This window comes from Aptenodytes forsteri, unplaced genomic scaffold, assembly GCF_000699145.1.
Source record: "Aptenodytes forsteri isolate BGI_AS27 unplaced genomic scaffold, ASM69914v1 Scaffold136, whole genome shotgun sequence".
Lineage (NCBI taxonomy): Eukaryota > Metazoa > Chordata > Aves > Sphenisciformes > Spheniscidae > Aptenodytes > Aptenodytes forsteri.
Genome location: NW_008796111.1, coordinates 1734956 through 1747882, shown reverse-complemented (window position 1 = coordinate 1747882; position 12927 = coordinate 1734956). Strand labels below are relative to the sequence as shown.

The following is a 12927-nucleotide window of genomic DNA, read 5'->3' as shown; positions in this document are numbered from 1 at the left end:
CTGAGGGGACGCTGCGGGGGGTGGCAGGAGGGCGTTGGGGGGTACAGAGGCCCCGGGAGCCGGGCAGGGTCCATGTGGCCGGCCCGTGGGGCCTCCCCGTGGACCGCAGGGCGCTGCTCCAGCTCGGCCGGCCCTTTGCCCCCTGGCCTGGGGCTGGCGGCCTTCACGCTGGGGTGGGTGCTGGACCCTCCTCGAAGGAGGCAGAAGCCGGCGGGACCCCGTGCCCGTCTCCCTCCTCGTTGTTGACAGTGTGGTCTCTCCATCCAGCTCTGCAGGAGAATTTGGACAGGAAACTGTTTGGGCAGCACCTGGTGAACAAGGTGGTTGTAAAGGCCGTGAAGGGCTTCTTGAACAACACCAACGCCAAAAAGCCTCTTGCCCTTTCCTTGCACGGGTGGACTGGAACAGGCAAAAACTTTGTCAGTAAGATAGTTGCCGAAAGCATTTATAAGAGAGGTCTGCAGAGTAAATATGTCCATCAGTTCGTGGCAACTTTACACTTTCCTCACGCTCACAGCATCAATCTCTACAAGGTAAGAGTGTGCTGTGGAACCCATGGTGGCGGGGCACAGCTCTGCTGCAGTGAGTGCTCTATTGAATTATAAACGTTATGGCACGATCGGTGCTAGAAACCTAGATGTTATTTTATGCAGTAAAATGTAGCCTGTGCCAGTTTTGGAATCTTCTGTACAGAACTGGGTAAATCCTAACATCCATCAGGACTGGTTTTCCTGTGAATGTAAAGTTTTTTGCATGTGTTTTGAGCCTCTCTTTAAGGAAGAATGATGTGGTTAATTTTCATTCTACTCTTTGCTTAGAGATGTGACGGACTTAAGGATAAGCGTGATTCAGCAGGTTTCCATGGTTAGGTGATATGCTGGTGGGCACTGCAAAAAACTAATAGTTCATGACTCTGGGGAACCACCCGGTGACCTCCAAGTGTGCCACGTACCATGGCAAGCTGAAGCTTGCACTCTGAGGCATGGGTGTACTTCTCAGTTTTACTGCACGCTGAGCAGGTTATTTAGTTTTTCTATGCATCCATTTCCCAGCTGTAAAACAAAATCACAAAATAGTCTGTTGTCGGAAATTCCAAATATTTGGAATTGTTCTGCCAGTTTCCTAAGTGTCAGCACAGCTCTGTAGGCAGGTGGATATCATGTGGAGCGGTAGCTCAGATGTGTGTTTTCTGGGCTTTTTTGTTCTAACTAACTTTGTTAACAGCAGAGTTTGAATGTGAGTACCAGTGTCTTTTGTAGTACTGAATGTTTATATTCAGTTTGTATATGTTAAAAATGGGAACGGGATGGTCTACAAACCTGAGTTCTAAATGGAAGAAATATCTGTTTCCTCTTTTTACAGCTTACTTTTGCCCTTCTTGCAGCTGAGCTGTTTTAAAATAAAATTGAGCCTTTTCTGCTTTTGTTTCGAGGTGAATACACTTGGGAAACTTGCTGCCCAAGGCAGCAGGAGGAACTATCACTGCTTATCCACAGTACACCCAATGCCACCTTCCTGTGCTGCCTCTGCCGTTCAGGGCCTGAGTAAACAGTGAATATGAAAAAATTATGAATCATTGAAAATGGTCAGAACAGTTACTTCTCATTCATCTGCCAGCAGATCAACCCTTTTTTTTCCAGTTACTTCATTATTGATCTTAAATGTAACGCTTAAGTGAGAGAAAAATGCAACGCCTAAGTGAGAGAATCTTTAAATACAATAAAGCGTTAGCCCTTCTGAACAGTATTGAGTTTTAAGAAGGGCTTGTAATTGTCTTCATTTAACTTCTGAATGATTAAAACACAGGGCTGAGAATTGAATTCTCTTTCTACTTCTGCCAGTGACTGCGGGTGCAATTTCCCACTGGTGCTGTTCAGGTAGCAAATTTAATATTGTTTCTAGGTTTGACACCTAAGGATGTTTAGAGCAAAGTGCTGGCAAAAGTAATCATCTTACTTGTCAGGGCTTTGCTTTGTGTTGCTGTTCCTTGGTGGTACCCGTCCTTTGAACTACTGTGCACTTTCATTTTTGCTATGTTTACAGGAATATCTTTCTCATGAGGAGATTTCCTGCTTGTCCCATCCTGTCTCTTGGTGTCTTAAAATTTTTCAGAACCAGCATGAGATTTTGTTAAAGTTTTGTTTGCAGCTTTTAACCATGTTTTAGTCAAGAAGCCAAAGCTATTAAAATGGCACAATTGAAATGACTCTTTCAGGACAAAGGTCAATAAGCCGAAGTGCTATTTTCTGTCTTTTCAACACAAACTCTTTCAGCATCTTTTATTTTTATGCCACTCAGGACCAGTTGCAGTCGTGGATTCGGGGAAATGTGAGCATCTGTCCCAGATCACTGTTCATATTTGATGAAATGGATAAAATGCATGCAGGACTCATTGACTCCATCAAGCCATTCTTGGACTACTATGAGCTTCTGGATGGGGTGTCTTACCGACAAGCCATCTTCATATTCCTCAGGTAAGAAGCGGCTTCTCAGGTTTGCTGTTCTGTACACTCGATGCCGTATAAAACTACCTCCAGCTACAATCTTTGTTTTCTCTTTACTTAGCAATGCGGGAGCTGAGAAGATAACAGAGGTGGCACTAGATTTCTGGAGAAACGGGAGGACAAGGGAAGATATACAGCTCACAGATATCCAAAATGCACTGTCTGTGTCCATCTTCAATAACAAAAATAGTGAGTAAAACTGTGATTGCTTTTGAGGTGGTAAAAGTTCCACAAAAGGGATGGGCTGCATTTAGCTGCATTTTTACAGCTATGGTTTCTACTTGATGTGGCCTCCAGTTTTCGGCTAGCAAGGAGCCACGATGCAGTTTTGGGGCCTACAGTCGGCTCTTGAGATGAAATTAAGGTTAAGGAGCTCTGTGTGCACCTTGGCTACCAGCATGTTTGCTGTCTGTTGGATTGCATATGTTGGGGGAAGTCTACGCTGTGCATTTATTGACAAACTAGTGGGCTAAAGGGAAAGCAAACAGAAATCCTGACAGTAAGGCTGGATATTGCAGTAGCTGAAAAATCTTTAACCAATAAAATGTTTTATTATGGGGAAGCCGCTTCCTTGGCCCCCAACCCACTTAGCCTGTCTTGCTCAGTCTGTTAAAAGCCTTCAGGCAGCTGCTTAGGAGCAGCAAGCTGACATGTCAGCCCTGCTGTGGGCAGTCCAGTGCTTCCTAGGTTTCCTCGCACAGGACTCCTGGTGAAAAGTGGTTTTAACATAATTATGCTCTAAAATTAGCAGTGGAAGCAAACTTACTGTACTTTTTAAAAAGGTTAGATGAAAGCTCCAAAAAAAGGAGCAAGAAAGCTGGTCTGGGAGAGAGCTGATCAGAGATAGAAAATCTGTTCTTCTCTAGGTGAGAGAGGGGAAGGTATGAGACTAGCACCTGGGGAGCAAGGCTTACATGCCTTCAGTCAGAATTCATTCATTCAGCTCCAATGGGCCACATCTATGTGTCTGTCCAAACCTTTATGCACAAAGTACCATGAGAAGGAGCTTGTATTTGGACTGACTTGTGCATTACAGGGCCCTAAAAACACTGGTGAATTCTTACTGGTATGTAGCAGGCGGCTATGATACGCCTCTTGCTCCCATTCAACCCATGGTAGTGTTTCACTAGAGGAGTAGTAACAAACCCCTTCTCTTTCCCTTTGTAGGTGGATTTTGGCACAGCACCTTGATTGATAGAAATCTTATTGACTACTTTGTTCCCTTCCTGCCTCTGGAATACAAACATGTGAAAATGTGTGTCAGGGTTGAGATTGAATCGCGTGGCTATGCTGTGGATGAAGACATTTTAACCAGAATAGCCGACGAGATGACCTACTTCCCCAGAGAGGAGAGAATTTATTCAGATAAAGGATGTAAAACTGTGGATGCAAAGCTGGATTATTACTATGACTTCTAATGCTTTATTGCTACAACCTGCAAAGAAGCAAATTTAACTTAATCACAAAGTGGAGAACCCGGGACATTTCATTTTTAAGCACTTTTTAAAGAAAGGAACATTATTTTTTAACTGGTGTGTAAACAAGCGGCAGTGCCTCTGCATTTTTATTCTGTCACTAGTTACGGCTCCCAAGTACTTCAGCCTTGTGTTGTCAAGGTAAGAACGAACTGCGTTGTGAATGCGGGGGTCTGTGTCTGACAGTGCCGAAGACTCCTCTCGGATCGTGTGTCAATCGTTGGAACCATTTGGTGGACTGTTGGCATGTATAGAAGGACTGAGACTATGACCTAATTTTAATTGGATTTTAGTTTGATGTGGATGATTTCTAGACAATATTGAGAATTTTAATCAAAGTTCCTATGTCTGTGAAAGCCTTCATTGGGCTTGTGTGGGAACATTCCTATAACTGCATTAAAAGTAGGATATGTGTCTTTTCTCCTTGAACAGCTTGGCTCCAGTAAAGATAAGGGGAGATTCTGTAACAACAACAACAAAAAAAATCCAGTCTCTTCTATCCAGCATCATGCAGTACCATTTTCTTTCTCACAACAGTGGTATAATTTGGTCTTCTGCGTGTCAAACTAAGAATATGAAACTCTTTGGTGTGAATAGTGTTCAGAGGGCGGACTTAATATTACAAGGAAGTGAGTTAAAATCCTTGACTGCCACATCAGTGTAGCTGGTTCCTATTTTTGGTTATTTTTTTATGTATAAAGTTGCCCACAGCGTGCTCTCCCAGGAGTGATCTTAGGAGGGAGAAAAGTGTGCTTTCTGACTGGTGAGTCAGCTTCATGGAAAGGGTGTGACTTAATGGGAAACATATACAGGTTAACTTTTACACCAAGGAAATGGAAAAGAGGTTTCTCCTCTTCACCTATGCGTAGAATTCAGGGGCCAGCTTGCAGGGTTTTCCTTTTTTCATCTTGCTATACTGTATGCCTTTGAGGCAGGGATGAAGACACTTCCAAAGGCATTTGAAAAAAACGATGTGCAATGTGTGAACTGAAGTTACTGCGAAGAGCGTCAGACTTGTTTCTGAATGTGAGCACTGCAGAGGCTTTTTTTTTTTCACTCCAGTTTCTAGTCAAAATAAACTTTTCTCATTGGAAATGTATTTCTTAGCTACCTTCTGATGTTCTTTGCATTGAGTGATTTGACTTACTACTTGTTAAGGAAGAGCATACTATGTTTCTGGCTGAAGTGTTCAGCTGTGCTTGAATACGGGTATCTCCCTTCTTGAGTTCAAAGGGAATAGATATGAGGAGATGTGACTCTCTGCTACCTGGTGAAAGGGAAACAAATGAAGTTTGGAGTGGAAACTGCACTTCCAGACCATCGGCACTAATTACACTTGCACAGTTTTTGTAGAGGCAGACTTTCTAGATGCATATGTGCTCAACAGTATCATAAGGATGAACTTGTCTTCTAGAGACTGGTTAAAACCCCTGCTTCTCGTCGCCTCTTCCCACTGTGGTACTGCTGATTAACACCCTGCAGGCTCTGATTGAAGCCACCCACGTTTTCAGTGGCAGCGTCCTCATTTTTTCTCGGCGAGGGGGGGGAAAAAAAGGGCCAGTAAGACTTCAGCTGTCCAGTTCTGCTCTGAAGTTGTGTAATATACAAATTATCAGTCCTAGTATTTGTCAGCAAATGAGTGCTTTGAACTCAGGTATTTACCTGTTTCTTTGACCTCCTGATGATAACAAATGACTGGCTAATGGAAAAAAGCAGACGTGAAAACGATGAACTCTTACTACTGTCTGATACCTTCTCATCAAAAGAAACAGTTCAACCAAGCAGTACTGTGGCTCTTCCAGCATTAAATACGCTCTTAGTTCTGCTTTGTGTGCCATTGCAGCATCAATACTGGCATTTGACATATGTTGGTAGCAAGTATTTCATTATACTGTGGTCCTAGATGGCTTAGGGTAGACGGAAGCTTCCTTGGGAGGATGTAGAAATGATGTTCAAAGGGTGGAGACTGCCTCTGTTCAATCTCTCTTCTGTTCTTGAAAACAGCAGACCTGGCTAGGAGCATCTCCGTCTGAGTAAAAGAAATATGCGTGCCTGAAATCACTCCCAGATTTGATCCTTCTGATCCTGTCGTTATTCCTCCCCTTTAGACTGTATGGTTTCAAAGCTGAGGTCCTCGCTCTCTCTCTTGCTGTGACTGGGTAACTTTGGCCATTATTCTTTTTAATAGGCCACTTGAAACTGGATCAGACAGCTTAAAGGAAAATGTCAAACGGGGAAAGGTCTGATCCCTACAGAAACAGTGCACTGGCCAGGTGAGAGTAGCTGAGCAGTTGCTGAGACTGAATTTTGTTCTTGCCAAACTCTAGTACAAGCAACCGGTGCTTTAATTCAACCTTCTTCTGCAGGGAACATTCCAAAATCTCATGCTGTGCTCATAAAATTAGAGGCTATGCTTAAAATACAGTGATGTATTAAGTGCTGCTTTTGATAGAAAGAGGCAGCCTGGCCCTAGAGCTTCATCTGCCTGATGCCCTGGGCCAAACAGCCAAGCTGTCGTGTGTGCAGAGCGGCGCAGGCACGGTGCAAAGTCCTGATGAACAAGACAGCTTACGCTTCCCATGTATGCTCTGTAATGAGTTTCCTTGTGCATCGTTACAGCACAACACATGGTTCACAACAGCATGAACAACTGACTGTTCAGTGAGGTGTGAGCTGTTGCCAACAGCTGTACCTCACTTGAATTAGGCTGGTGGTTTTTTTTTTTTTTTACACACTGGCTTTTTTTCAGTACTAGAGAAGCTGCAGAGGTTCTGGCCCACAGAGATACGATAAAAGCCCGTAGTCCTATTGTGGCTTTGCCAGCTAGAGGAGAGGTGAAGAGCCACCTTGAATGACAGCTTTCCAGATACAGCACAGAGAGGAGGAATAAAACAAGGCACCTGAGGCTTATTTGTCCTGCAGTGCCTGGCAGTATGGTAGGAGATACCTGTTAATAACTATGAAGCAGAGCAGGCAGAGGCTTTAAGGCTTTTTTCATAGGTGTTTGTTTCTGCTGATCTGTATTTAACTGCTGAATGCCTTACTGTGCTGTTGGATGACTCAACATGTTTTAATATCAACAGGCTACTTAATCTGCTTATCTATTGTTATAAACACTTTAAGAATAAAGGAAGCTTAACAGAAAGCTGCAGTGCAGCTGGTTGAAAACTGCATAAACTAGTACTTTCCTATAGCTGAAAATCATTAAACCAAGGGAGAAGAGTGACTTAAGATATATTCCAACTGCAGTACAGTAGTAGTAGTTAGTCTTTTGAAATTGCACGAGTATTTTGTATTTGGAGTAACTGAAACTGGATACAGCATTTACACCTCTGAATGTCAGTTAATAGGCAAAACATACATGAAAAGCAACAGTCCAATGTCCCAAGGTTAATGGCTAGCTAGCATTTGGCTCTGGAGATTGCATCAGCGTGAACAGTTTGCCAACATTTGACAAATTCCACATGAGGTTGTAAAAGGCAATTGACATTTTTAATTTTAGAACTTAACATAAATGCTAAGCTCTCTGTTGTAATTTGAATTAACATAATAGTGTTGAGACCTATAAGTTTTGCATCACATCTTAAAGCAAGTTTAAGTACAAATGAGGGAGTAGATGCTGCAGCACAAAAATAGCCCAATCCCTCATACCAGTTTAAAAAACACACTATAGTCAACAAAGCGATAGGCACTTCTGTCTTGCACTACAGTATTTGAGCCACAAGTGATGGATGATGAAGGAGTTAAAGCTTGCAACAGAGTTTTAAACCCCAGCCTTACCAAGTGGGTGAAGGTTAAATCATCTTTCCCAGCTTCCTAACTCATCACTCACCCTTCCACACAGACATTCTGTAACGTTAAAAGCTACTATAAAAGCTACTATACTTATCTAGTGAGGTACACGGTTGTTGATTGCTCCCATTTCCCATATTCCCTTCCCTGTGGCTCTCTAGGAAAAGCTTTGTAGTGCTGTTGCTTACACTTCAGTATAAAAATACACTATTAAAAATAAATTCTGCCACGAAATTATCTTTCAAGCAAGGTGAGAGTAGCATTACCCACTCCTAGGCTATTGGGTGCAGCTGGGAGGGACTACTAAAGATCCTGCAGACTTCAGGCCCAGGAGCCCACATGCAGATTAACCTGACAAGCTGTAAGAGTCAAATCCTCATGAGAGATTTTTTTCTGATTAAGAACAGGAGACTGGCCTAGTATGTTGTAACAGTCAGATCCCTCAGATGGGTCACTCTGCTTAGGAAGACCTGGAATTACTACACAAATTCACTTAGCCCCCTTAGTTAGAAGAATATAAAATTTCTTTTACAATTTGTTTTTCCCCAAAGAAGCAGAGGGGCAAGCAGTTACTCCCCACACCTCCCCCCCTTCTCTACTACTTAGTAACAGATTTCCCTGAGCTCATCATGACTTCCCATATTACTGTAGCAGGAGATGTGATATGATGCCACAGTTTACGTATAAACTATAATCACCCCCTTCTGTCCCTGAATAGCTGGCGCTCGTCTGTAGAAGCCGCAACAGCATCAATCTGCTGTGAAGGACAGGAAGCCTTCCACCATACCATCTTCTTACTGCAACGCATCAGGGTATTCACCCTCGTAGACTCTATCATAGTCCTGAACACACCACACGTCCCTTCGTTTCACTAGCCCATTTTCATGGTTTAACCTCAGCTGGCAACCTCCCAGCTTCTTGTGCACCTCCAGCCTGCTCAGTCGGGAGAGCATGGGAAGCTGGAAAGTCCTTGGCTAGTGTAAGCACTGCTCAACAACAACTAAAACATCAGTGTGTTATCAACATTATTCTCATCCTAAATCCAAAACACAGCACTGTACCAGCTACTAGGAGGAAAATTAACTCTATCCCAGCTGAAACCAGGACACCCACGAACAAGACCGTGTACAAGGAAGGGACTATGACTGCCTGGAAGAATTCCTCTGTTCTCCTTTGCTCTAGTCTAGTTTTTGTGGGAAGAGGAATTAAAATACTTAATAATCCCAGCACCTGGAAGAATAAAGCAGGAGAGGCTGTATCCAGTGCTATATATGTGACACACTCAGAAGTTCTCTATAGGTTAAAAGAAAAATAAAGGGGACAACATTTGGATACCAGCCATTTCAGATGTTAAGTTAAAAAAAAAAAAAGTTAAAAAGCCCACACAGCTCACTCCGGTATTTTCACCACACTCCCTGCAACAGTAAAAAAGCTTAAGTGCAAATACACAGATTTCCAAAAGGTCTTAAAGTGCTTTGAAGACCTGAATGGCAATTAACCCTTGGCTTTTGTATCCTTCATCGCAGTGTCTTCGTGAATATCCAGCTTGGCCTGTACAGTCTTGCAGCCTTTATCAGAGTAGATTTTCTGCTCTTTTGGGAAGAACGTCATCTCATCAACCACTGCTCGAACAATCTCCTCATCGACAGCATAGCCACGGGCTATCATTTCAGCCCTGATGCACATCTTCACATGCTTCTGTTCCAGGGGCAGGAAGGGGACAAAGTAGTCAATGAGGTTCTTCTCGATGAGGCTGCTGTGCCACAGTCCACCTGGAGGAGTTGGGGGGAAAGGGAAAAGCAAGGCAGGGTCAAGAGATGAACCCTGTGTTAGGAAGTAAAAGGAATTTCCCATTTTCTCAGGAAAGTGACTTACTATTCTTGTTATTGAAGGCTCCTACAGATAGCGTGGGCTCCAGGTCTTTCAGCTGAATCTCTTCCCTGTGTTTTCCACTTGTCCAGAAGTCAAGAGCTGCTCTATTAATTAAGTCACCACCTGCATTGCTGTTCATAAAAGAAAAATGTACAGTGGTGAGTACAGACACAACGGAACCAGAATTTCTTTTTTAGCTGGTTACATGTATTGCTGATCTTCTTGATGTCAAAAAAATCACTGAAACAGAAACCTGTAAGCCAAAATTTAGGGAAAGTCTCCAGTTCTTTAAATAGCCATCACTGTGTGGTGGGTTGACCTCGGCCAGCAGCCAAGCACCCACACAGCCGCTTGCTTACTCCATCCCGCCTCAGCAGGATGGAATGGGAAAACAGGAAGAACAAAAAGTGAGACAACTTGTGGGTCAAGATAAAGACAGTTTAATAGGTAATGAAAAGAGGAGGAAAAAACCCCAAGGAAGGCTAAGGAAATCACTCACCACCCCCACAGTCAGACCAACGCCCAGGCAGTCTCCAAAGAACCATCACCTTGGAAGCTGAACCCCCGCACTTCTTTCTCTACCCCAGTTTTTACTGCTGAGCATGACACTACATGGTATTGAATATTCCCCTGGCCAGTTGGGGTCGGCTGTCCCAGCTGTGTCCCCTCCCACCCTCTTGCCCACCCCAGCCTACTCGCTGAGGGCAGCATGGGAAAAAGAGAAAGCCTTGAGGCTTTGCAAGCACCTTCCAGAAACAGCCCAAACATTCGTGTTATCAACACTGTTTTAGCCACAAATCCAAAACACAGCACCAAACCAGCTGCTGTGAAGACAGTCAAGTCCATCCCAGCCAGACCCAGTACACGGTGCTCCCATCCCAGAGAACTTCCCCAAAATGTGAACTCTCATATGATCTGTGCTCTGGGCCAGGCTCGCGAGCTCAGCACACTGCAGTGGTCTGCTGCACAGCACCAGACCCGCTCCACTACAGCCACAGGCCACGCAAGAGCTCATAGTGCTCCCCTCTGTCTTTACAGAGAGGGTCTTCACTCCAGAGCGGTTCTTTTGCTGTTCTTTGAATGAGGTCCCATAGGAACATCATTATCATCATAAACACAGATTTACCTCAGTATTGCAAAATGACTGAAATAGGTGCTGCAGACCTGAGGAAGATGAAGATGGCTTTCGTGTAGGACACCCCATCAACCTGCTCGTAATAGTCTAAGAACGGCTTGATGGCATCAATGAGACCTGGGTGCATTTTGTCCATCTCATCAAAAATGAAGACAGAGTGGGGACAGGCACTGACGTTGCCCCGAATCCAGTTCTGCAGTTGTTCCTGGAACAAGAGGTTGGAAAACACTGAAAAACTAGGTCTCTTGGGGGTGTACTCAAAAATATTTGTACGTGACAGCCTCTAGGGACACCCTTTCAAATGTCAGCATCACACACTCACTGGTTATACTCTTTCCTGAAGAGAGGACCATAAACACTGTGACTGATCCCTTTAACATGTGGCACCAAATTTAAATGTGAATTCTTCTCCTACTCACAGATGAGAGACTTTCTCATTCTTTCTGCTTAGTGTATGGATAAGGCACGACAACCAGGCCGAGATGGGAAGTCTTGGAGAAGAGAAAGCTTCGTTTGTTTTTAAAAAAAATTAAAAAATCAGTGTTTCCTCTTTCATACAGAAACCAGATCTATCAGAACATCAGTTTTGGGTACCTTCAAACATTAAAAAACGAAGATCAGAATTCTGCAACGTCAAGGAATGAAGTCACTTGAAAAATCTCTCATGCAGGCTACACTTTCTCATTGCATAGGGCATGGTGGGTTGGCCTGGCCAGCAGCCGAGCACCCCAGCAGGATGGGGGAAGAGAGGACAAAGAATAAAAGTGAGAAAATTAATGGGTCAAGATAAAGACAGTTTGATAGGCGATGGAAAGAGGAAAAAACCAAGTAAAGGGAATCACTCGCCACCCTGACACATGCAGACCAATGCCCAGCCAGCGTTAGAGCAACAATGACCTTGGAAGCCAACACCCCCCACTTTTTCCTTCTTCTACCCCAGTTTCTATTGCAGAGCATGACAGCATATGGTACGGAATATCCCTGTGGCCGACTGGGGTCAGCTGTCCCAGCTGCGTCCCCTTCCAATCTCTTGCCCACCCCGGCCTGTTCGCTGTGAGTGAGGGAAAAAAAGCAAGTTCTGAGGCTGTGCGAGCACTGTTCAGTAACAGCCAAAACACCGGTGCGTTATCAACGCTGTTTTAGCCACAAATGCAAAACACGGCACCGAAGGCACTGCTATGGAGAAAGTTAACTCCCTCCCAGCCAACCAGTAAGCACAGTTTTAATGACGGGATTCTTTCCTAACAGCAAGCACTGCAGGAATCAGTAGATGGCATCAGTGAGAGGACAGAACTAGGAAATTACTTTCACCTTCGATTTCTTGGCGTTTTGGTGCCTTTCTTTTTCACTTTGTGAATGCGTTTTCCCCCCACACCTCTCCCGAGCACCAGCTTTGGAGACAGCCAGCTGTACACCTCCAGCTGGCAGGTATCTGGGGGCACGTGCAGCACAAACAGCCAAACCCCCCCTGTACTGGGGGGTTTAGGAAGTCGGGGTAACTGGATTACCTCGTGTCCCTCCTCACCTTGTAGAGCTTGAGTTTGTCGTCGTGGGGGAAGTGCAGGGTGGCCAAGAAGAGATGGACGAACTTGCTGCGCAGGCCGGCGGGGTGGACGTGCTCCGCCAGGATCTGGCTGAGGAAGTTCTTGCCGGTGCCGGCCCAGCCGTGGAGCGAGAGCGTCAGCGGTTTCTTGGGGTTGGGGTTGTTGCTGAAGCCAATCACCGCCTTCAGCATCACGTCCTTGGCCAGGTGCTGCCCGAAGAGCTTGGTGTCCAGCTGCACCTTCAGCGCTGCGGGGAGAGGGAGACCTCAGCATCGCGTGGCCACCAACGGGTGCCGGTCACCGGCCACGCACCGGGCGAGCTCAGCGTGGCCACCGCCAGGCAGGGGGCTCAGCACGGCACGGCCACTACCAGGCACACCGGGGGCCGCCCCGGGCAGCGACCGGTTACCTGCCGAGCCCCGGGGCAGGGTTGGGGTTCCCGCTGGCGTACCGGTGGCGTTGAGGCGTTGCCCGGCGCTGGAGCAGCACTCCACGTAGCTGCAGTAGAAGCTGGGGTAGGACAGGTAGCCGGTGAGGGCCCCAGCCACGCCGATGGCCAGGCCCACGCTGAGCGGCTCCAGCGCCGGCAGCCCCCGCAGCAGCAG

General features: G+C 45.4%; 2 protein-coding genes across 2 annotated transcripts in view; one reads left to right on the top strand and one right to left on the bottom strand.

Moving 5' to 3' along the window:
* Nucleotides 1-4813, top strand: part of LOC103905370 (torsin-1A) — a 5285-nt gene extending 472 nt beyond the window's left edge. The window contains exons 2-5 of the mRNA XM_009287011.1: nt 268-533; nt 2299-2474; nt 2566-2693; nt 3672-4813. Of these exons, the coding sequence (XP_009285286.1) occupies nt 268-533; nt 2299-2474; nt 2566-2693; nt 3672-3922 (821 nt within the window). The 3' untranslated portion in view covers nt 3923-4813. The remainder of the gene's footprint in view (nt 1-267; nt 534-2298; nt 2475-2565; nt 2694-3671) is intronic.
* Nucleotides 4814-8813: 4000 nt separating this feature from the next.
* Nucleotides 8814-12927, bottom strand: TOR1B (torsin family 1 member B; the record flags this gene model as incomplete). Its single annotated transcript, XM_009287010.1, has 5 exons — nt 8814-9543; nt 9647-9774; nt 10808-10983; nt 12304-12569; nt 12774-12927. Coding segments are annotated over 5 exons (1002 nt in total), but the record flags the coding sequence as incomplete, so codon positions are not given.